The sequence below is a fragment of the Arvicanthis niloticus genome, chromosome 13 (assembly GCF_011762505.2).
Source record: "Arvicanthis niloticus isolate mArvNil1 chromosome 13, mArvNil1.pat.X, whole genome shotgun sequence".
NCBI classification, from domain to species: domain Eukaryota; kingdom Metazoa; phylum Chordata; class Mammalia; order Rodentia; family Muridae; genus Arvicanthis; species Arvicanthis niloticus.
Window position 1 is genome coordinate 73,062,442 of NC_047670.1, and position 23,748 is coordinate 73,086,189.

General features: G+C 47.5%; 2 protein-coding genes across 17 annotated transcripts in view; both read right to left on the reverse strand.

Annotated features, from left to right (window-relative positions):
- Window positions 1–1,341: 1,341 nt before the first annotated feature.
- Prkag1 (protein kinase AMP-activated non-catalytic subunit gamma 1) lies at window positions 1,342–20,270 on the reverse strand. 2 transcript variants are annotated; one of them, XM_034517188.2, is made up of 12 exons: window positions 20,138–20,270; window positions 14,252–14,297; window positions 4,261–4,370; window positions 4,037–4,118; window positions 3,882–3,940; window positions 3,694–3,739; window positions 3,550–3,604; window positions 3,025–3,151; window positions 2,693–2,858; window positions 2,514–2,551; window positions 2,119–2,265; window positions 1,342–2,004 (listed from the first exon to the last, which is right to left on the reverse strand). In XM_034517188.2, the coding sequence occupies exons 1-12, from the start codon at window positions 20,144–20,146 to the stop codon at window positions 1,897–1,899; spliced, it is 993 nt and encodes a 330-aa protein (XP_034373079.1). In that variant the 5' UTR covers window positions 20,147–20,270; the 3' UTR covers window positions 1,342–1,896. The 2 variants fall into 2 exon arrangements, with proteins under 2 accessions (XP_034373079.1, XP_076768172.1); XM_076912057.1 differs by lacking the exon at window positions 20,138–20,270 and adding an exon at window positions 17,178–17,288.
- A 103-nt stretch (window positions 20,271–20,373) lies between these two features.
- The window catches only part of Kmt2d (lysine methyltransferase 2D), a 39,562-nt gene continuing 36,187 nt past the window's right edge, over window positions 20,374–23,748 (reverse strand). For all 15 annotated transcript variants that reach the window (XM_076912052.1, XM_076912051.1, XM_076912042.1 and 12 more), the window contains 3 exons: window positions 23,589–23,662; window positions 23,392–23,500; window positions 20,374–23,289 (listed from right to left, as the gene is read on the reverse strand). In XM_076912052.1, coding sequence (XP_076768167.1) covers window positions 23,197–23,289; window positions 23,392–23,500; window positions 23,589–23,662 — 276 coding nt within the window. In that variant the 3' untranslated portion in view covers window positions 20,374–23,196. The remainder of the gene's footprint in view (window positions 23,290–23,391; window positions 23,501–23,588; window positions 23,663–23,748) is intronic.

The following is a 23,748-nucleotide window of genomic DNA, read 5'->3' on the forward strand; positions in this document are numbered from 1 at the left end:
TAAATGGGGTGGGGCCGGGGTGGGGAGGATGGCTTAGCAATTAAGAGCACTGGTTGCTCTTCCTAAGAATTTGAGTTCAGATCTCTCACTCACTTGACAGTTGACAACAGGGCCTAGATATCCAATGCATTCATGGGCACCAGGCACATACATAGTACACGGACATATGTGCAGACAAAACATCTGAGCACACAGTTAAAAATAAATTACATTTAGGATCTTGGGGAATGGTATAAATGTTAGGAGTGTGTATTGTTCTCTCAGAGGACCCTGGCTCAATCCCAGTAGTCAGGTAGTTCGCAAATGCCTGTAACTCCTGCTTCAGATCTGGTGCCTCTGGCCTTCTTGAGCAACTACACTCACATGCATACTTAAAAACAAACCTAAAAAAAATTCATAGGCTGAGTGTGGTGGTATTTGTTATTAATCCCTGCACTTAGGTGAAAGAGGCACAGTGATCTCGGAGTTTGAGGTTAGCCTGGTCTACATAATGAGTTTCAGCCAGCTAGGGTTACATACTAGAGATTCTGTCTCAAAAAACTGTTGTACAGTCAGGCAGTGGTGGTGCACACCTTTAATCTCTGTGCTTGGGAGGCAGAGGCAGGCGGATCTTGGCGGTCAAGGCCAGCCTGGTCTACAAAGCAAGTTCCAGGACAGCCAGGACTACACAGAGGAGCCCTGTCTTGCAAAAGAAAAAAAGAAACAAAAGCCTGTCTCAAACAAGGCAGAAGTAGAGTATTGTTTGTCACCCCAAGGTTTGTCCTCCAGACTCCATATGCCTACACACACACACACACACACACAGACACACAAATGTGTGTGTATATATATTTTTCCTTTTTAAAAAAAGATTTATTTACTTTATGTATATGAGTACATGTATCTCATTACAGATGATTGTGAGGCACCATGTGGGTGCTGGGAATTGAACTCAGGACCTCTGGAAGAACAGTCAGTGCTCTTAACCGCTGAGCCATCTCTCCAGCTCATATATTTTTTAATTTAATTAAAAATAATAAAGTCTGACCCTGGGTGAGCACATGAGTAAAATCCCAGTACTTGGGAAGCTGAGGCAGGAGCATTGCTACAAATCTGAGGAAAGCCTGATCTATATATGGTACAAAGTCTTGTTTCAAAAAAAAAAAAAAAATCATAAATTCTCCTCAAACCATAAACCTCAGAATCCCATATATTTTGGTTAAAGGCTGCATGGCCTGTGTGGGTAAAGTGGGAATATCTGGTACGTGTGTGTGTGTGTGATTACTGCTGTTATTAATGAGTTTATGAGGTAGGGAGGTTGGTGAAATAGTGTCTATCAAATGCAGAAATCAAACACTGCAGTACCATGATGAAACCTTGTCATTTAATTAGATTCGCCACAAAAAGCATTAATCCTGGCTCCCTACCCCCCCCCTCCTCCACATGGCCATCTGCCTTCATCTGTGCGGTACAGGAACCCGGACGCGCCTCCCAAGACTCATGGGAAGGACTGACAGCAAACAGGCCCAGCCTCCTCCACACAGTGAAGCAAGATGAATAAAAATACTTTACCAAGACTTCTGAGCTATCATCTCAGGTGGGGTAAGGGCAGGGACGGAGGTGGGGCGGAGGTGGGGTGTGGTGAGGCCTAGGGATCTCTTAGAGACCAGGGTCTGCCTGAGGAGCACAAAGCCAGTGGCTCACCCAGAGGGGGCTGTGTCAGGGGATGGGACTGGCTAGGCTGACATTCTCTCAGTGTAACAGTCCTCCTCCTTTCTCTTCTCTAGTTCTAGACAGTGGGCATGGAGCTCCTGAGGGAAGACTCAGTTCTCCCTGGATTCCATCTGATTCCTGGTGCTTCCTGCAGGCAGGCAGTGAGGGGCCATGTCCCCAGGCACTGCCCGCTCCTCCCCGTGCTCAGGGTCTCTTCTCTCCACCCGTGAGCACCAGAGCCTGCAAGATGTCAGACAGCGAAACAATGCCCTTGACCACGTCATGCTCATCCACCACCACCAGACGGTGAACCTGGCACAGGGGAGCAGTAACAAGTGTGAGTGGCAGCCTCAGTTCGGGTAACTGCCTCAGTCCCTACCCTCTCAGGCCCACTCCCACCGGTTGCTTGAGGTGGCCGCTTCCTACCTCTGCTTCCACCAGCCTATTGATGATGGCTTCCAGAGTCTCATGCAGGTAGCACTTGAGAACACCCTCGAAGTAGTGTGACCGATGTTGTAGGGCTTTTGTCACAGACACATCTAGGTTGTTGTAGGTCTTTTCTGCTGCCAAATTCTGGAAGTGTGTGTTGTGGGGGGGGCTTGAAAGGGAGTCAGTTCCCAAACCCTGGACCCACCCAGCCTCACCAGAGGGACTGAGACTGAGGGTACTCCTTAGCTCTGCTCACTAGCCGTAATCAGTTCTGTCACCTTGTTCAGATAGGATTCAGAGGCGCCCAAGGCAGAGGAGACCCCCTTCTGCTCCCTCTCTACATCCAACACACCCTCCCCTTCCCTACCTCCCAGCCCCTCCACCCCACTCACGATCACATCAAACTTGGAGTAGATGTCCACCACACGCCCTGGGGAGACAGGCAGCTCAGTAAAACAAAACAGAATGCAGTAGCCAAAGCTCCCGCTCCACACGGGATCCCCTTCCAGGCTGGGTTGAGGGGAGAGTGACCTGACCCAGGCAGCCTCCCTCTTCTTGCCCAATACCTCACCTTTCTCATCGACCACAGGCAAGGCGGAGACTCGGTGCTGTACAAAGATGCCCAGAGCCACGTAGACGGGCGTGGTAGTGCGGACCATGGCAATATTGGCATAGGTGCCAATCTGTAGCTCTTCCAGAGACTTAGACATGAATTCCGGCTTGGGGAACTCGGTGATCTGAGGAAAGAGTTGTCAGCTTTCAGGGGCTTTCCTGGTGGAGCGTGAGGTGCTAGGTTCAATCCTCAGCACCAAAACCACTGACCTGTCAATTGGAGTTTTAAGGCCCCCAAACTGCTGTGCCTATGTCTCCACCTCAGCAGAGGAGAGGGTGAGGCGTACTCACAAACAACTTGAGGAACTTGAGGATCCGCTTGTGAGTGAGGATGTACAAGGTGTTGCCTGACTCCGGGTCGATGACTGGGAGCCTATGGATCTTATTTCGGATTAATGAAGAGACAGCGTCAAACAAGCTGTGAAGAGAGGAGTGGGGGGGCGGGGGGCATAGTGAGGTTTCTTCTTCCACAGGGCTAGAGCCAGGCTGCCAGCCCTCGGAGTGTGCCTACAGTCAGAAAACACTCATGGTGAGTGCTCCAACATACCTAGAGTGCTCTGTGTGTGTGTGTGTGTGCATGTGCGTGGCGCCGTGGTGATGTCCTTGTAATGCCTGCACTAGGACACACAGAAGAATCACAAGTTCAGGACAGCCTGAACACTATAGGAAGATCAAGGCTGTGTATGAGACTTTCTTTTTCACTAACAAATAAACAAACAAACACATGGCAGTGCACCAGGAGGAGTCTTTCTTCTCTCATGTCCCTTCCCTCTGGGTCTTCAGGTGTTTAGGGATAAACACAAAACCAGAACTTACCTGGCATTTGGAGAAATGCAGACAAGTGGCTTAAAGGAGTCCTGCAGGTACACCTCTGAAGAGAACAGGGATAGTTCACAAAACACTGCCACCTAAGTTTCCCAAGATACCCTCCATCCCTCGTCTGCCATAACCTGTTCATACCTCTCCAAGTCTCTATCTTGTGCTCCTCCAGTTCATAGATCTGCACCTAGAAGCAGAAGCAGCAGACCTGAGACTCGTTCTCTCCTCCTCATTAACTCACGGAGCTTTGCTTTTGGAGGGGAAAAAAGCAGGCACAGTGGACCCACAGCAGGGGCTGTGGTTTTGGTTTGGAGACTTAGGATCCTTACCAGGGCTGACTTATAGTATCGGTGCAGAATATTGATGAAGTCAGTGATGGTCAGCATGCCTACAAGCCAAGACAAGAGCCCTCAGCACAGCCCAAAGCTTTTCTCTCTGGCTGGCAAAAGATGCCAATAACTGTATTCCAGAAACTTCTGCTTACCCACAAAACTCTGCTTCTTACTGTCCCACAAAGGGGCAGCGCGAACACCGTTAGTCACCAGGGCAAAGAAGGCTTTCTTTACCTATAGCCAAGAGAGAAATATCCTAAGGGGAATCCACACAAGGCACAGCTCTGAGAAGAACGAGAACGGGGCTGGTGTGTGGGGAAGTTTGACGCATGGTGATAGGCCTTGGACCAGCAGAAGAGGGGAGGGCTCTACCCACCTGCAGCGAAGTGTCAAATACGACCAGCTTGGAGCTTGTGGGAATCAGGTCATAGCAGCGATGAGATTTCATGAAGGAGGTATACACACTGCTGTTCGATTCTGGGGTCTCTGCACAGGGTGGAGAAGTTGATGCGTCTTTTATGTAAGAACTCACAATCAGAAGAGAGAAACCAAAAATGGCTTTTAGTTTCTCAACTCTTTTTTTTTTTTTTTTTTTAAGTATAGAATAGAGTTTATTGAGGGCATGGGGAGGGGAGCCAGGAGGGTAATAGAGGCAGAGAAAGAGAGAGAGAGAGAGGGAGAGAGAGAGAGAGAGAGAGAGAGAGAGAGAGAGAGAGAGAGAGAGAGACAGGCAGAGAAGCAGGAGTGGAGAAGTAGAGGCCGCCATGACCACGTGGAGAGAGAAGAGGGGGAGGGGACAGGAGGCAAGGGAGTGAGAGATTTTATTAAGAGCTTTTGTCTGCTCTCACCACCGCCTGCTTTTTTTCATTAGAGTGTTTCTTCTCCCTGTTGAGCACATTTTCTTTTGCTTTATTCTCAATGAGGATAAAATGTCAAGCAAACACCTTTAGATCTGTTGGAGACTTGCAGGTGGAGAACTCATGGTTTAGGCAAGGCCATTTCTAACAATCCTAAGTGCTCAGTCAACTTGGCCAAAGAACGGAGGACGCTGCGAGTCAGAAATCCAAACAGCAGAGTCTGGCCGGGTTTCTCTCCAGTCTTCTGAATTTATGCATTTTGGGTGTTTTTTGTTTGTTTGTTTGTTTTTGTTTTTTAAATAATTGTAAGTTTAAAAAAAAAAACCTTGGGTTTTTTTTGGTGGGATTGTTTTGTGAATGGTGCTTTGCTTGTGTGCTCGTGTACACATGTGTGCCTGGTGCCTGCTGAGGCCCTGGGAATTACTGACAGCTGTGAGCTGCCATGCAGGTGCTGGGAGCTGACCGGTCATCCTCTGGAAGAACAGCAGTGTTCCTATGCTGAGCCAGCTCTCCAGCCCCTTCATTTACCTGAGATAGAATCTTGCTATAGCCCAGCTTGGCCTCAAGCTTGTAGTGATCTTACTGCCTAACTCCCGAGTGCTGGGATTATAGGCATGCAACACCATGCTTGACAGTCTTGTGTTTTTATCTGCTTGCTCTAAACTGAAAAGGCAACCCTCCAAAAAAACATTCTAGATGTTCAATATACTTTACTTTGTACTTTAAAATAATGCATCAGTTAATTCCCCTCTACCCCTCAAACACACTCTTTTTCCCATTTTTCAAGACAGAAAAATGTCTCTATGCAGGCCTGGCTGTTCTGGAACTCTCTATGGAGACCATGCTGGGCTGGCCTTGAATTCAGAGACTCACCTGCCTCTGCCTCCCAAGTGCTGAGATTAAAGGTATCTACCACCCTGTATTCACCCCGAATCTCTGAATTCTTACTTGTCTATGAAGTATTATCCTCGTGTTTTAAATGGAAAAACATGCAGACCAGTTAAATGAACTGTTCAAGGTCATATCACTGAGTTAGAGGGAAGAAATACTTTGAGTCCTGACTAATTCCGTAATATACTCCCAGCACCCCAGCTGACTAAAAAGCAAAACCCCAATATCTAGCTGGCAGTGGTGGTGCATGTCTTCAGTCCCAGCGTTCAGGAGGCAGAGACAGGTGGATCTCTAAGTTTGAGGCCAGCCTATTCTACAGAGCCAGTTCCAGGACAGCCAGGGCTACACAGAGAAACCCTTCCTCAAAAACACAAACAAACAAAATATGATTTCTAATATTTTAGATGTTTGCTCAGGCTAGTTATGAACTGAATAGGAAGCCCAGGCCCATTTTGACCTCTCTAGTGATGGGATTACATGCAAACACCACCACACATGGCTCCTGTCAGTTTTATCAAACTCATATGTAGCAACAACAGCCTTGTCCTGGCCTTCCTACTGCTCTCTCCCACATGTATGTAATAACACACCCATCCAACTGAGGGAGTATTTCTTGGGGGGACTTTAATGGTGCTTTTTTTTTTCCCCTAACATTTTTACATTATTATTTATTTTTTATATGGATGTTTTACCTGCATGTAAGTCTCAATATCACAAGCAATGCCTGGTGCCCTCAGAGGCCAAAAGAGAGTATCAGATCCCCTGGGACTGGAGTTAGACAGATGCTTGTGAGCCGCCACATGGGTGCTGGGTCTTGAGCCTGGGTCCTCTGGAAGAGCAGTCAGCGCTCTTAACCACTGAGCCACCTCTCCAGCCCCTTGTTTTAAGTCAGGGTCTTGCTATGTAGACCATGCTAGTCTCAAACTCTCCTGCATCAGCCTCTGAGTGCTCGGACCACGGGTGTGTGTTCCCACACCCAGACTCTCCTTATTCCTGTGTCTTGGGTGACACGCTTGCATTGGTGTTTTCTGACTTGATTTTCCTTTCAGTCATTACTTTCCTGACAAAGACAAGCAGTTTCAATTCTCACTAAGCCAACATCAACATCAACAAGCACCTCCCACTTTGAAGCTCCCTCCTTCCAGGAGCAAAGCTAATGCCGTTTCCCACCTCAGCCCTTCTGAATAAATACATCCGAGCTAAGTGAAAGAAGAACCTTTTCCTTGGAGCTGAAGAGATGGCTCAGTGGTTAACGTCACATATTGCTCATCTGGAAGCTCCAAGTTCCAGTCCTAGTACCTACATCAGATGGCTCGCAAGCACCCGGGACTCCATCTCCAGGGGCATCAGGCATCTCTAGCCTCTGTGGACACCTGTACTCTCATGTGTGTGCTTGCATACACACACACACACTCACAATTGGAAGTAATAAAAAATAAGCTTAGGAAAGAAACATTTTTCTTTGGCAAGCTCTATCATCCCTGGAGTTAACAATGGCCTTATTCTTTTGTTTAAATTCATGTATCATTCACAACTGATTCAATCCCCAGAATCTCAGAAAATTCAGAATTTGGAATATTGGAAGGTGTCTCTTCTGACCTGCTACTTGGGGTCTCCGTCCCCACTGCCCAGGGGCATTTCACACCCTCCTGTTTGAACTCTCGTTCTGTGTTCACACCCCCTGTTTGAACTCTCGTTCTGTGTGCCCCTTCTTTGCACACTTTACTACTGCTCCTTTGTTTTGATGGAGATGTCTCCAGTAACTCCCTGGGGAAGGTACTCGTATAAAGGAAGTGTGTGGGACCTGTAGATACCTCTGTTGTACCCTCATCTGTTGATTTATAATTTGGTTGGCTACTAAGTGCTGGTGTTTTTCAGTTCTGGGATGCTGTCACCATTGTCGTGACTCCACCCTTCCCTTTGTCCGGCTGTTTTTTCTCTTTCTGTGATGTAGGATTTAGACACTGGGATTTCCACAACGAGCCTCTCAGGTCTGCTGGGACTCCGTTTTTCTTTTTTGAGACAAGGTCTCTCTGTGTAGGCTGGCTGTCTTGGAACTTGCTATGTAGACCAGGCTGACTTCAAACTCACAGAGATCCACTTGCCTCTGCCTCCCAGGTGCTGGGGTTAAAGGTGAGCACTCACTATACAGGGCTCAGCATGCTCTTACTCTTGAATGTGTAGCTTTTATAAAATTTATTATATGTATGTGAATACACTGCAGCTGTTTTCAGACACTCCAGAAGAGGATAAGACCCCATGACAGATGGTTGTGAGCCACCATATGGTTGCTGGGAATTGAACTCAGGACCTCTGGAAGAGCAGTCAGTGCTCTTCATCACTGAGCCATCTCTCCAGCCCCATCCTCAAATCTTTTGTTCCCCTTTCTGTTTGTTTCCTTGTGGCACAGAAAGCCATTTAAATCACCTTTTAAAGACTTTCTTCAGATGTCTGCTAATCCTTGATTTAAAAAGGATTCAGAGGCTGGGGTGGTGGTGAAGGGCTTACCTCAAGTGTCAGAGCTTGTGTGGAAGCCTGGTCAAGTCCTAGCCCAGACAGAGGACTGCAGGGCAGGCAAGCCAACTAGACAGAACTATTGAGCCCTAGGTTTAGGGAGACCCTGGCTCAGTCAGTACAGGGGAAGGAAGGGATACAGACTGAGGGAGACCTGTCATCAAGTTCGGGCCCCCACATGCTAGCACATACTTCCCTGGAACTCACAGGGAGAAACAGAATTCAAATTCTATTTGTGCTCATTTTATCTAGAATGTATCTTCAGTTCGAACACTTGAATGCTGGCTGGATCTCTAAATGTGTAAACAAGTCTTCTGCCTGTGAGCTACTGCGGGATCATCCAATACTTGCATTTGTGCTTTTCCCCTCGAGGACAGTCTAATGACTCTGATTCTGAGACTGGAAGACTGGAGTCTTCTCTGCTAGTATTCTTTCTGGAAGCTGAATTTGGAGGACAGGCGGGAGGGCTCAGTGTCCAGCACACTGTGATTCAGGCTCTGGTTTTCAGTGCAGTAGGTAAGCCCTGCTGCACACGACCCAGCCTTGGCCTGGGTGGAGAGTCACCATAGTTCAGCAGTGTGCAGTGAGACATTCAGTCTTGGGCGCTGGCTTCTCATGCTTTAAACTTTCGTTACTGCTAGACTCGAATCAGCTAAGTCATTTCACTATCTTCCACATGCTTCACAGCCTCCAAAATCCAGTTCTGTCTGTTTGTCTGTTTGTTTGTTTGTTTGTTTGTTTGTTTTTCGAGACAGGGTTTCTCTGTGTAGCCCTGGCTGTCCTGGAACTCACTCCATAGATCAGGATGGCCTCGAACTCAGAAATCGCAGCCGGTGCTCTAAATGGGTGAACCATCTCTGAGCCCCTTGTTTTGTTTTTCAAAGAAGGGCTGAAGGTGGATGGAGGCACTGAATCTACCATGTTAACTGGAAGACTTGCATGGGTTTCAAACATGAAAACAGAACTCACGGATACCAAGACATGGCTTTAGATACCAGATGAAGATGCACTACACTGAGTTAGATGCTATCATGTTAAGCCAGAAGCCCACACACATAATGAATTTGGATTTCCCAGTTTTAAAAATAATTTAAATCAGATTCCAAATTTAAAAACTCTACAGATTTACATAAAAATCCAAATTCTCAGCTTCTTTACAAAAATGAGATCTGGCAAAAATAGGTCTTAATTGAGTAGCTACAGATAGTAGCTGTCTCCTTATAAGGAGACGTATATGTTGTTAAGTTGTCGAGGTTGCTCCACCTTATCTACAAGGATCCACATAGACAGGCTGAGGCTCTGCCACCCGCCTTAGATATAGTCAGAAACATACAATAGGCATGGAGTCCATGTGCAGTACTCCATTATAAAGTCATCTGACTTTATACCATATAACATGATAGCATTGATTTTGTTTGTTTGTTCTTCAAGACAGGATGTGATAGTTTGAATAAAAATGGCCCCCATAGAGTCATATTTCAATGCTTAGGGAGTGGCATTATATTAATGTCCTACGGTTGGAGTAGGTGTGGCCTTGTTGGACGGAGTGGGTTGCTGGGGGCAGGCTTCAGGGTTTCAAATGCTCAAGCCACTCTACCCTCCACCCGGCCATCAGAGAACAGAACTCTCAGCTCCTTCTCCAGTACCAAGTCTACCTGTATATCACCATGTTTCTCACCATGACAATAATAGACTAAACCTCTGAACTGTAAGCGAACCCCAATTAAATATTTTCCTTTATAAAAGTTGGCTGGTGAGATGGCTCATTGGTTAAGAGCACTGACTGCTCTTCCAGAGGTCATGAGTTCAAATCCCAACAACCACATGGTAGCTCACAACCATCCATAATGAAGATCTAATGCCTGGATCGAGTGGGCTGGAGCAAGAGGGAGAAGGGAAGGGGAAAAAAAAAAAGTTGGCACAGTCATGGTGTCCCTTCACAGCAGAAGAAACCCTAGCTAAGACACAGGGTTTCTCTGTGTAGCCCTGGCTGACCTGGAACTCAGAGATGTTTCTGCCTCTACCTCTGCCTCCCAAGTGCTGGGATTAAAGGCATGTGCCACTATGATTTTTTTTAAGACCACTAAAGCAGAATAATTTAAATTTCTTGTCAAAAACTCATACAAGTCCTAATAACACATCCTTGGAATTTTTAGATACTAGACTATGTTTTTTGGGGTTTTTTTGTTTTTAATTTTGTGTTTCTGTGCATTGGAGTGGATATTTGAATCCTGTTTTTCCTGTGTATGTATGTGAATGTATGTGTACATGCATGTGCTTGTAGAAAGAAATTCAAATGATGGTGAGTGTCTTCCTTGATGGGCTGCTCGCCTTCCACCTCAGTTACTGAGTAGGACCTCTCACTAGTTCTGACCTGTCACACAGTAGGACCTCTCACTTGTTCTGACCTGTCACACAGTAGGACCTCTCACTAGTTCTGACCTGTCACACAGTAGGACCTCTCACTAGTTCTGACCTGTCACACAGTAGGACCTCTCACTAGTTCTGACCTGTCACACAGTAGGACCTCTCACTAGTTCTGACCTGTCACACAGTAGGACCTCTCACTAGTTCTGACCTGTCACACAGTAGGACCTCTCACTAGTTCTGACCTGTCACACAGTAGGACCTCTCACTTGTTCTGACCTGTCACACAGTAGGACCTCTCACTTGTTCTGACCTGTCACACAGTAGGACCTCTCACTTGTTCTGACCTGTCTGCACAAACACTTTGCTCTGGGGATCCTCATCTTTGCCTCCTGAGTGTTGGGATTATCAGCCATGCCTAATCTACTTTCATGTGAGTTCTGGAAGTTCAAACTCCAGTCCTCATACTTTTGAAGTAAGAGCTTTTCCACTGAATCCGATTTTAAACCAAGGATCAGCAAGCACCTAAAGAAAGTGTAGGCTTTTTAAAGAAAGAGATGGCTTAGTGGTTAAGAGACTTTCTTGTTCTTATACAAGACCTTAGCTCTGTTCCCACTATCCACATGGTGACTCACAACTATCTTAAAATTCCAGTCTAGAGGATCCAATGCCCTCTTCTGACCCCCACAGGCACCATCACATACATGGTGCACAGACATACATACAGACAAAACACTCACACGTGTAAAAAAAAAACTTTTAAAGTATAAAAAAAGTGATATGGCCCTCAGGAGGCAGAGGAAGGGAGGTCTGTTGGGGGAATCAGCTCCTTATTAACCCGTCAATGGAAACGAACTTCTACACATCACCGAGCACCTCCTCTAAATATGACACTGCCAATGCTCAGACGGCAACCAGATCTCTGGGCACAGAAATCCTATCTGAATACACAGTGCACAAAACCAACCCCAACAGATCTCTGTGAGTTCAAGGCCAGCCTGGTCTACAGAGTGAGTTATGGGACAGCAGGGCTTCACAGAGAAACTTTGTATTCAGAAACAAAGTGTTCCAAACCGTCCCCCATAGCAAATACAGTACAAGGAAAGAAACAGAAAAGGACAACAGAGGGGGTCCATGTACAGAAGCAAACCTTAATAACAAGGTCATGTACTCACGTGAAGGACACGTCATAAGGAAATCAGGTAGAAAGAAAACCTATGTTGTTTTTAAAAGGGAATTTGGGGGCCGGAGAGATGACTCAGAACACTAACTGCTCTTCTAGAGGACCTGGGTTCACTTCCCAGCGTTTACATGGTGGTTTACAAGTGCCTGCATGTTAACTCTAGTCTCAAGGGATCCAACAACCTCTTCTAGCCTCCACAGTGAGGAGGCACGGATGTGGTGTACAGACATACACGCAGACAAAACACCCACACACATAAATAAACAAAATGTTTTTTAAATGTATAAAGGGGATCCTCCAGTGTTGCTCAGTTGTTAGGATATTTGCCTAATATGCACAAATCCCTGGGTTCAAATCCCAGCTACCATCCTAGGGTTACTGTCACTGATGAAACACCGTGACCAAAGCAACCTGGGTAGGAAATGGCTCATCTGGCTTACATATCCTGAATCACAGTATTCTGAAGAAAACCAAGGCAGAACTCAAACAGGGAGGGAACCTAGATGCCATGGAGGAGCTGCTTACTGGCTTGCTCAGCTTGCTTTTTTTTTTTTTTTTTTTGGAGAGCTGAGGACGGAACCCAAGGGCCTTGCGCTTTGCTAGGCAAGAGCTCTACCACTGAGCTAAATCCCCAACCCCTACAGCTTGCTTTCTTTTTTTTGTTTTTTTTTTTTGTTGTTGTTGTTGTTTTGTTTGTTTGTTTTTGGTTTTTTTTTTTTTTTGAGACAAGGTTTCTCTGTGTAGCCCTGGCTGTCCTGGAACTCACTCTGTAGACCAGGCTGGCCTCCAACTCAGAAATCCGCCCGACTCTGCCTCCCAAGTGCTGGGATTAAAGGCGTGCACCACCACTGCCCAGCAACAGCTTGCTTTCTTATACAACCTGTGACCACCAAGCCAAGGGAGGGACCACACACAATGACCTGGGCCCTTCCCCATCAATCACTAATTAAGAAAATGCCCTACAGGCCTGCTGACAGCCTGACCATATGGAAACATTTTCTCAATTGAGGCTCTCCTCTAAGATGACTCTAGCTAGTGTCAAGTTGACACAAGAGTAGAGAACACTGCTACAAGTCAAATTTAAGCTAAGCCTGGCCTGGTCTACAGAAGAGAATGTGCCCTTCCCCACCAGCCTTGAGCAGGCCTGAGAGACCTTGTTTACCACAACAGACCAAGAGATAGGATCTAGGTGGAGTTACCCACCTTGGCTGCACAGAACACAGAAGCAGAACTGCCCCTGGGCTTGCCTTGAGACATCTCTGGCCGTGACCTAGAACGATTATGGATTATCCCACCCATCTCTGGCTGAAACCAGGAGGGGTTGTGGGTTGGGCCTTCCCCTTTAAATTGAGAACTGAACATTAAAGCTTTGAGCCTTGATCAGAGAACTTTGTCTTGGCTTCATCTCTTCTTGCCCTCCGTCCCTTTCATTCCCAGCCCCCTTTCAGGTGAACCCAGTTGACTTGTGGCCGCGGGAGGCTATAAGAGAAAAATAAAATAAAATCTTAAGATACCCGGAAGGCTCCGTGGAGGAGGTCCAGAGTCTAAATAATGAGTCACAGATCTGAAAACTGTCATCCCCAAGGACACAATCATGGGCTGATGGGGTGTGGCGACCAGAAGGAGGGTGCCAGGTATCCACTGTCCCTGTCCACCTGTTTCTTGCAGGCAGAGTCTCTCCCTGAAGCTGGAGCTCATGTTTCCTCTGCAGCCAGCAAGCCTTCTGTCTCTGTCCCCTCCGAGTTTGGGATGTAGGAGGAGAGGGACACCTGGCTTGTCATAGGCTTATGGGATCCCATTTCCAGTTCTCACAACTGCACAGGAAGTGCTTAAAACTCTGAACCACCTTTATTTATTTATTTATTTTGATTTTTTTCGAGACAGGGTTTCTCTGTGTAGCCCTGGCTGTCCTGGAACTCACTCTGTAGACCAGGCTGGCCTCAAACTCAGAAATCCGCCTGCCTCTGCCTCCCAAGTGCTGGGATTAAAGGCGTGCACCACCACCGCCCGGCCTGAACCACCTTTAGAAATTTCTACTCAGTCTCTATTTTAATCTTTTCAGAAAAATATGTCTTTTCAAAATTTATTTATTTATTATGTATGCACTGTTCTGCCTACATATATGCCTGCACGCCAGAAGACAGCAACAGATCCTATTACAGATGGTTGTGAGCCACCATGTGATTTCTGAGAATTGAACTCAGGACCTCTGGAAGAGCAGTCAGTGCTCTCAGCCTCTGAGCCATCTCTCCAGCCCCAAAATGCATGTCTTAATACAATAAAGATGATATGATGTCTCAGGAAGAGGAGGGTGCTCCTGGGCAAAATCCTTCCCCAGAGAGGCAGCAAACTGATCCCTTCACTCATTTGTGGACTGGGGTGTGAACTAAGGCCTCACATGTGCGAGGCAGGCAATGCTTGACCGCTAAACTACATCCCCAGAAATCCTGCCTCTGTCCCTAGAAGAAAGAGACTCGGAATGCCAAGGAGGACAAGGCTGGGCTTTGGCTCTCACTTCAGTTTCCTTTACTCAGATGGTTTCATGGTAAACATACCTTGAAAGTGTTCATTCTCTAGAGCTGGGGAGCTCTCAACAGCAACCTGGAAGACAAGAGAAACGCAGTCACTTTGACTGAGACTCCATCTTAGCACCACATTAAGAAAAGGCTATTTGGAAGACTTAGATGGGTACATGATCATGAATTTGAAGCCAGGCCAGTTTGGGCTATATAAGCAAAACTCCATCTCAAAAAGATTAAAGAAAGAAAAGAAGAGAAAAGAAAAGCAAAAAAGGAAGGAAGGAAGGAAGGAAGACAGGCAGGCAGACAGACAGACAGGCAAAGCTGGTATGGCTTAGGGAGACAGAGTAGTGGATGGTGAACTAATGATTTCCTTTAGAAAGCACTGCGAGACTCTTCAAGAAATACTAGTTCAGTTGAGGATGGTGGCACTTGGCACTTGGGAGGGTGAGGAAGAGAGGATCAGGTTTGAAACAAGCCTTGGCTACACACCAGGTTTGAGGGTTAGCCTGGGCTACATGAGAGTCTATCTCAACATCCCTTTGAAAGAAGAGAGGAAAAATATTATCTCATTTAGTTTTTTTTCCAACAAGCCTTAAGTAAACAATGTTATTAACAGTAGAAAGATGAGACTCAATAGTCAGTAAGTCCTGTCCAGGCTCACAGGGCTGTGAAAAGGTGAGGTAGTCAGGACCTGTCCTTATAAGGATCTATCCTTATACAACACACTGTCCTTATACAACACACTGCTAATGAAATATTAGGGCTGGGCAGTGGTGGTACACGCCTTTAATCCCAGCACTTGGGAGGCAGAGTCGGGGGGGATTTCTGAGTTGGAGGCCAGCCTGGTCTACAGAATGAGTTCCAGGACAGCCATGGCTACACAGAGAAACCCTGTCTCAAAAAATGGGGGGGGAAAAAAAAAAGAAAAAAAAAAGTATTAGGTCTTGGTTGGTTGGTTGGCTGGTTATTTAAAGCAGTGTTTCAACTGAATTTATACTTAAGTTCCTCTTGCCTTATCATGTAATTCGGCAGGATTACAGATGTGCATTACAATGAAACCAAAACACAGGGTCTAAAGCAGCTGTGGCAGAGCATGCGCTCTTGTGCTCTGGAGGCTGATACAGGAGGGTGAGATCGGCCTGATCTGCACAGGCTAGCCAGGGCTACAACAGTAAGACAGTCTCAAAAAATCCTAAAGCAAAACCAGAGTTAAGGCTAAAATATCCGACCTTAAGGTTGGTGCCAAAAGGTTCTCACAGATCTACTTTTTCCGGCGTGGTATCACACACCTCTAACCCAGCACTAGGAGGGCAGAAGCAGAGGATTACAAATTTGAGGCCAGTCTGGGCTATGATATGAGCTTGAGGCAAGCCTCAAACCCACATAAATGGCCTAGATAACAGCTTTCCCAAATACAAACATAGCTGCACACTAGAACTGCGGCCACGCCCCTTACTACTTCCAGAGGAACATGTCTGGGGAGATCCAAGCAGCAGACCATCCCACCCAAACAAACAAAACTTGAATCTGCAATTGGGGGCCGGAGTTCTCTCAGCACCCTTGGGAATCGAAGGGATAGATACAGAGTTTTCAAGTTTCCTTTCCTGAGAAAGTCTGAGATTAAGGCAATTTTACAAACAAGAGATCTCTTGAATGGAACACTCAGAAACCATACTGATACTTATCAGGAACCAAGGGATCATCAAAGTGTCTACTGTCCCACACTTTGCCTCCATCTGCTCTGGGTAATGTGCCCTACATAAACTTAAACATTACTTCACTGTTACAGTTTGTGTAGAGACATGAAGTAAAAAGCCTGGGGTTGAACCTAAAGAGATGCTTGGGAAACAAGGTCCAGGGGCCAGACAGCCCTAAGTCTCCCTCCAGTGTACTAAGTAGATGGCTAATTCTCTCTTTTCTCTGGGCTTGATAAAACTATTAGCCTGCTCTGGCAGTTTTGGCAAGGTTATCAGATGACAACAGCCTCATTGTTTAAAATTGGAGAGGGCTCTTCCACAGTAAAGATTCACACTCGACAGCAGCTCTCGTGTTCGACAGAAAGGCACAGAAGCAGCTACTTCTGAAAGTGATGGCGTCCATCTCCGCACTCAGGACGCTGTGCTACAGTTTACTTTGTGCATTATCCATGGAAACAGATTATAAATCCCAGAGGCGTTCAACTGTCTTGTGCTTTATCTCTGACTTCCCTAGCATGAGGCATTGTACATAATTTACAGTTTAAAAAAATCTCTAATAATGGTGGTAAACAGATATGAACAGAAACCTAACTGAGAGATAAAGGAGATACCCAGATAGAGATACAGATATCGATATAAGAGTCTGCCACAGTGCTAGTTTTTTTTTCTGTTGCTGTGGTAAAACACCCTGATAAAAAGCAATTTGTAGCCAGGCGGTGGTGGCGCACGCCTTTAATCCCAGCACTTGGGAGGCAGAGGCAGGCGGATTTCTGAGTTCGAGGCCAGCCTGGTCTACAGAGTGAGTTCCAGGACAGCCAGGGCTACACAGAGAAACCCTGTCTTGAAAAACCACACACGCACACAAAAAGCAATTAGTGATTTAGGGGAGGGCAGTTGTAGGATACAGCACATCACTGTGGAAGGTCACAGCAGCAGAACCTCAGGCTAAATCATATGCAGTCAAGAGCAGAGAGGAATGAATGGGCAAACTGGCCTTGGCTTGCTGGGCTGTTTCATTTCTCCACTTTGGACTGTTTACCTAGAGATGGTGCCGCTCACAGTGGGCTAGGTCTTCCCACAGCAGTTAGCTAAGACAACACTCCACAGACATGCCCACAGGACAACCCAATGTAGACAGATAACCCCTCATTGAGACTTTCCTCCCAGGTAATTCCAGGTTGTATCAAGTTGACAAAACTAACAGTCAGACAAAATTAAACAACCACCACAGAAACAATTAAGCAGGACTTCATCCTTCCTACCTGTTTTTCCACAAGTGGGAGAAACACTCCCCTCTTCTGGACACTCCCCTCTTCCTTTATTAAGACAGGGCTGAGAACTCTGAATAGTGGCGTACAACTGTATTCCCAGTGCTCAGGAGATCGAGAGCAACCTCAGCTACAGAGTGAATTCAAGGTTAGTCTGTGCTACATTAGACCCTGACTCAAAACAGTAACAAAATACCCAAAACAAACCATCTTAGAGAACCAAAAACATATCACTGTACACACACGTAAAGTATTATTACAGAGACAGGCTAGATCTGACACTAAGACAAACTGCTTTCCAGACTTCTGATCTGCATTTCCAGTTGTGTTTCAACACATGTTACAAAGACTATTCGTAATACTTTAATACAGAATATCTGTCCTTCGAGCCTGTTCTTAGCCTGTGATTTTCCGTTTTTGTTTGATTTTCTCAGCGCTACTCTACCATCTTTCCAGTGTCTGGGATTGTAGTTCTGCTTTCCTTACATGTAAGACAGGTTCTCGAGGTCAGAAATGCCCCAAACCATCTCCGTTTGTTTTCACAGCCCTGCCTTGGGCTCTGCTTCTTACTCTGCACACCAGGAAGCTTTCCTCCGCTAGGCTGCACCTCCAGTTGCCCAGCACCCTCTCTCTGAGTGTCCCTGGCCCACATCTATAGCCTCCCTGCTTTACACTTTGATCAGGTTCTCTAGCCAAAGTAGCTCATTTGGAGAAAACACTTCCCAAGGCTGGTGAGATGGTTCAGAGAATAAAAGAGCTTACTCCGTAAGCCGGATGACCTGTGTCAGATCCCCAAACCTACGTTACGGTTGTAAGAGAAAAGCAACTACAAGAAACTGTCCTTTGCCTCCACATTCGTTCCATGACACACAGATGCCTTCCCCACACCACTCTCTCACGCGCACACACACAGATGCCTTCCCCCACACCACTCTCTCACGCGCACACACACAGATGCCTTCCCCCACACCACTCTCTCTCTCTCTCACTCACACACACACAGATGCCTTCCCCCACACCACTCTCTCACAGGCACACACACAGATGCCTTCCCCCACACCACTCTCTCACACGCACACACACAGATGCCTTCCCCCACACCACTCTCTCTCTCTCTCTCTCACTCTCACACACACACACACACACACACACTTCAAAAAAAAAATCAAACAGAACAAAACTTACTTTCTGAAGTGGTTTAGTCTGTTTACAGAAAGCTGTTAAGAATATTCTTAAAAGCACATCCCCTGCCATACTCATACATCTCCCACCGGTTGGTCCCCTTAGTACAAAAGCCCAAGCTGGGAGTGATGGCTCATGACCACACTGCTCAGAAGATCTGAGCTACCTACTAAGACCCTGTCTCAGGAAAAAAAAAAAAAAGTCTCTGTGTGTGCATAATATTTCCAATTTGGTCTTAGCCAACTTTTCTTACACCATGACCAAAATCCAGTTTCAACACCACCAAGCCATGGGCCTGTACTCTTCTCTAGACTCACTGCAACTTCTCCTTCCTTTATTCAGGTGTCTGTACTGTGAAGATAGTACTTACTACAGTCTACCCCAACTAACAGCCTTCCCCGTACCTTTCATCTCCATCTCTCCGTAATCCAGTATATATAAAGCAAAGGGCTAAATTCGGAAACATACAGAAAAGTTGCTTTTAAACCACATGCTCACAGTTTGTCACTTATACTTATAATGTAAATAATACATTTACAGGCTGAAAAAAAAGTATTGTTTTAAATTTAATGTAATCTTTTGCTGAAAATGCTTTCTCTTGTAGAAAATGAAATACTTGAGGCTGGAGAGATGGCTCAGTGGTTAAGAGCACTGACTGCTCTTCCAGAGGTCCTGAGTTCAACTCCCAGCAACCACATGGTGGCTCACAACCATCTGTAATGGGATCTGACGCCCTCTTCTGGTGTCTGAAGACACCTACAGTGTACTAATATACATAAAATAAACAAATAATTCTTTTTAAAAAACAAACAAAAAAAGAAAATGAAATGCTTGCCTGAATGACCACTTGCATACCATTTTTACAACTGTTATCTTTCCTTCTTTATAAGTTAAGTTACACTATTCCTCTGCAGACAAAGGTGCTGGGGGAAAATTTTACTCCAGGACAAGTAACTGACTCAAAGAAAATGGGGGGGGGGGGGAATTCTAAGAAGCGCGAACCTGCAAGTGTTACCAAGCTATACAGTGGGAGTAGACAAACCTCAAGCTGCCTACAGAAGATACTTGGTTTAAAACTACAGAGCAGGAAATCAATGGGGGACCTTCGGAGTGGCAGAGAAAGGCTCCTGAGAATGAGGTAGGTCAAACAAGTAGCAGATAACCTACAGCATCTGTAGATGACTGGGATCTGCCACCACTGGTCAACGCTGCTCGCCAAGAACGAGCTATCAACACGCATGCATAGCGTCACTCACTGATCAGGACACGACCTAAACTTGTCCAAGGGACACAGTGGCCTCCTGGATTCCTTCCTTCACGGAAAACTCAATTCTCGGGCTTATTAAAGGAATGGAACCTCGCTGGATGCAGTATAGTCTTTCAGATGTCCACGCCAAAAATTGCTTAAAGCAGTCGCACCAAAGGGGTCCTGGAGCTTTTTGCAAGCCGGGTTCGCTCACGTAATAAGCGGGATCACAATCCCGCTCTCATGCAAACTTCTGAAAGTACTTGAGGCACTCAAGCAAGGGGCCAACCAAGATAGATCATCACGGTGCTCGCGGGCTCCAAGCTCACAGCCCGCTCCCGGTCTCTTAGGGTAGGTACCGCCGGACCTCAGGCGGGCACGGGTGTGGCCCAGACCTGGGAGAGGCGCCCACCGAGGCAGAGGAGGGGAGTCCGGGACTCCAGCGCCAAGCCGGGCCGGCCCTCCCCGGCTCCTGCGGGGGTCTCCGGCTCCACAGCGCCCCCCGCCGCCCTCCTGTGCCACTCACCGACTCCATTGCTAGCGCCCGCCAGTTCCTCAGCTTGGAAAGCTCCCTTGCTGTAGACCCCGCCCCACATCCGGTGCCGCGCACCACTTCCGCCTACGTCACACCCCGGCCCCAGAGCGGAAGGTGGGGAACCCACCCTTCCGGCGGTGGCTGAGCCTGGCTTGGATAACCTTCCTCCCCCAGCTCTCCAGGACCTTAAGATCTAGCTAACGGCGAGGGTCATGGGACAGAGGCGCTTGTATTTAAAATGTTCTCTTTTTTTATTTATCGTTTAAAAACAAACTTTGAAGAAGCAAAATCCAAAACTTGCCCTTTGCCTCTTGCAACATAAATTATGTACAGTTCAGAATGATCGCTGATACAAAACATGCCAAGGACAGGGGCGCTGGGGGTGGAGGAAGAGAGAGCGCTTTAAAAAAGGGAACCATTTCATCCGTTGTTACGAAGGACCAACCTTGCTGTACAGGATACACACAACACAAAATAAAGTTCTTCACTGGATTCACACTTGTCAGCGATTTATTTTTTTAAAAAGGGGGAGGGTCCTGGAGGTGAGGGTAGAAGGTAAAAGGGAGAAACTGAAAAATTGAGTATGTGCAAGTGTAAACCAACCCAAAATACAAACACAGGGGGCGGGGTTGGGGGTGGGATTTTGGTGCAATTATACAGGCGGGGTACTTAAAAAAACCAACAACAACCAAAATTCCAACCTTGTAGCGTGGGTCTGAGTTATAGTTTATATAAAAATTAAAAACTGTATAAGGTTTCTTCACTAAATTCTACAGGACTACTGGATACCTAGCATATGCTTACAAAGTCTGCCCCTTCTCCTTTCCCAGTTCCAGGGCCCAAGCCCCAACCAGAGCCCGACTCACAGGAGACAATCTCCCCCCACCTAATGCCTACACCTTTCAGCTCTGTGGCTTTGGGGACAGCAAGCCCAGTTTTCCCACTGTCCGATCTTATTACAATGGTTTCTGTGGAAGTGTGTGTGTGGGGGGGAGTTGTTATTCTCATAAACATTTGCAGCTTGAAACAGTTGAGGAAGCAGCTTTAAAAAAAAAAAAAAAAAAAAAAAAAAAGGCCGGGGAAAAATAAAAAAGAAAAAAATCTCCCTACCCCCATCGATCCACAATCCCCTAAATTCAAAACAAAACAAAAACCTAAAATCCCAACAGCAACCGCTCTCGCCCTCCAGCAGGCCTGCCCATTGCCACAGTCCAGCCCATCTACAATCCAGATAATCTGATTCTTGAAAATATTAATTACAGAACGCCCTTTGCCCACAGCCCCTAGGAGAGAACTGTGTACAAGCTTCATTTCACCCCTCGGCTCCCGACCAGAGAAGGGGTCTGAGGCCTCACACACCCTCTACCCTACCCCCACCCGCAGGAAGAGGTTCAACTGCAGCACAAGCTTGGGCAGAAAGGAAGGGAAATGGAAGATAGGGGACCGTCACCCTCTGGCGCCCCCTGGGGCCAGCTTACTTTGTGCGTTATAACATAGTCCAACTCTACACCCCGGGGAAAGATCACCCAGCTTCTCTCTATACCCCCACCTTACAGCAGTCACAGCCAGGGGGTGGGGAGGGGGGAGGAAAGGGCGGTAGGTTGGGTAGTGGAGGGGGCCCCCCCACAAGGGGAGCTCCATGTGTCCGCCCCACACCCCCCTACCATTTATAAACTGGTTTTGTAAAAAGAAAATAGATATATTTATATAGAATATATAAAGCACAAAAATTAGTAGTTTTACATTTTCTCTCCCCGGGGGTAGGGGGAGAGGGGAGGGTTCTCACCTCCGGCCGGCTCCCCCATGCCCCACAAGACTATGTACAATCCCATGTATAAATAGATAAATACCCCCCACCCTCCCCGCGCTGACACTAAGCTCCCCACCCCCACATCACCACCCATTCCCACCAGACCAGCAGCAGTTTGGTGACTGAGGGCAAGTGAGAGCTCTGGGCCACACCCTGCCTCATGGGGTACAGGCATGCCACTCAGGGATAGCCCTCACCCTACCCCCCACACCCCGTCCAGGGGCTGGAGGGCAGATGGGCTCAGGATGAGGCTGGGAAAACAGGAGAGCGAGATCCTGGTCCTAGATTTAGCACACCCCTCCAGCCTCCATGTCCAGATGGAGAAGGAGGTCTTAGAGCAACTAGGGACCAGTCAGCCCAGTCTTCATCACCATTCACCTCAGCCGCCATCCCACGCCCATAATTAAAAACAAAGATGGATTTTTGTTGTTGTTATTGTTGTTGTTGTCCTTCTCCTACCCCCCTTCCACCCACTAGATGAGGGCAGTGAGGTGGGGGAGAGAGTCGGGGCAGTAGGGGGCTCGGAGAGGGTCTCACATTTCAAAACAGCAAAAAATCCAACACTTAAATGAGGTAGGTGTGGGTGCGGGGTCTCCTTGCCCGGCGTGCCCGGAGTGCCCGGCTTGCCCTCCTGGGCATCTGGATGCCTCTTTCCCGTCATGTTGCATTTGTCAGAGTGGAAAACAAGGAAACACAACCCATAGAGAGACAGAAACACAGAGGAAAAGAGGGAGACAGAGACAGATAGAGAGGAAGGGGATGGGGGTGAGGGTAGGGGCAGGACCCGGCAGGCAGGGCCAGGTGTGGGACCCGGCCTTTGGGATTGTCAAGCTTAGTCAAGTCTCTTTGCAGCCTTGAGTTGGGCCAGCGAGGTCAGTGGAGGCAGCAGGGCTGAGGCCCGCCGCACACCCCTCCCTGCTCCCTGACACTTCTGGGTAGTCCCGGCCCATATAGCCCCCTCAAACCTGAGATGCCCAGCGGCTGCTTCTGCCTGTCCCCTCCTGGAACTGGGGGCAGATGCCAGCCTAAGGGCCGGTGGCAGGGAAGAAGGTTGTCCCTGGTGCCCAGGGTAGGCTTGGCCTAGGGTCCTCCACCCAAGCCTCCTGCTCCAGGGGCTCCGGTCAGCCGGCAGCCCCAGCCCTGGGTCCTGGCTCTGGCTGCTACCTCTCTTCCCCCTCATCCCTTTCAGGGAGGAGGCGGGAGTGGGGGGAACTCCCCTGCCTGGTAGCCTCAAAGCTTCTTAGTTCATCCATTTCCTACAGTTCCAGGCTCCACAGTGACAGGGGATCTTGTGCTGATCGTCCTCAAAATCAAACTGATAGTCATAGGTCAGCTGGAAAGAAAAGAGGGACAGAGTCACAGCAAGCCTGATGAGGATGCGGGCAAGGGGGCCACGATGGTCCTGGGAGCCGCGGGGCCGAGTCTCTCCTCTCACCTCTTCTCCTTTAGGGATTCGCCGGCTGGAGATGATGATGATCTTGTCCTCCTTGTCAAATGTCACCACCTCTGCTACACAGTTAGGGGCACAGGAGTGGTTAATGTACCTGGATGGCAGGACAGAGTCAGTGTCAGAGATACCAGGCAGCACTCATAACATGGCTGCCAGGGACACTTAAATCCTTCTCCTCTCACCTGGCAGGGCCTCCGGTCAGCGTGGCGTCAATCACATGCTCATTGTTTATCCGAAACATGTAAATGCCTCGGTTCTAGAAAGGCAAGCAGGAGGAGCAGGAGTGTTAGCAAGCACACCCGGCACCAGGCTTAGCTGACATGACTGAACTTCTCCTGGTTC

What these genes read in the sequence shown, in the direction of transcription:
- Prkag1 (XM_034517188.2), bottom strand. An exon ending in TGCATTTCTCCAAATGCCAG is followed by an intron (nt 3,152 to 3,549) that starts GTAAGTTCTGGT and finishes CTCTCTTCACAG; the next exon opens with CTTGTTTGACGCTGTCTCTT. An exon ending in ATAGGCTGGTGGAAGCAGAG is followed by an intron (nt 2,005 to 2,118) that starts GTAGGAAGCGGC and finishes CCCCTGTGCCAG; the next exon opens with GTTCACCGTCTGGTGGTGGT.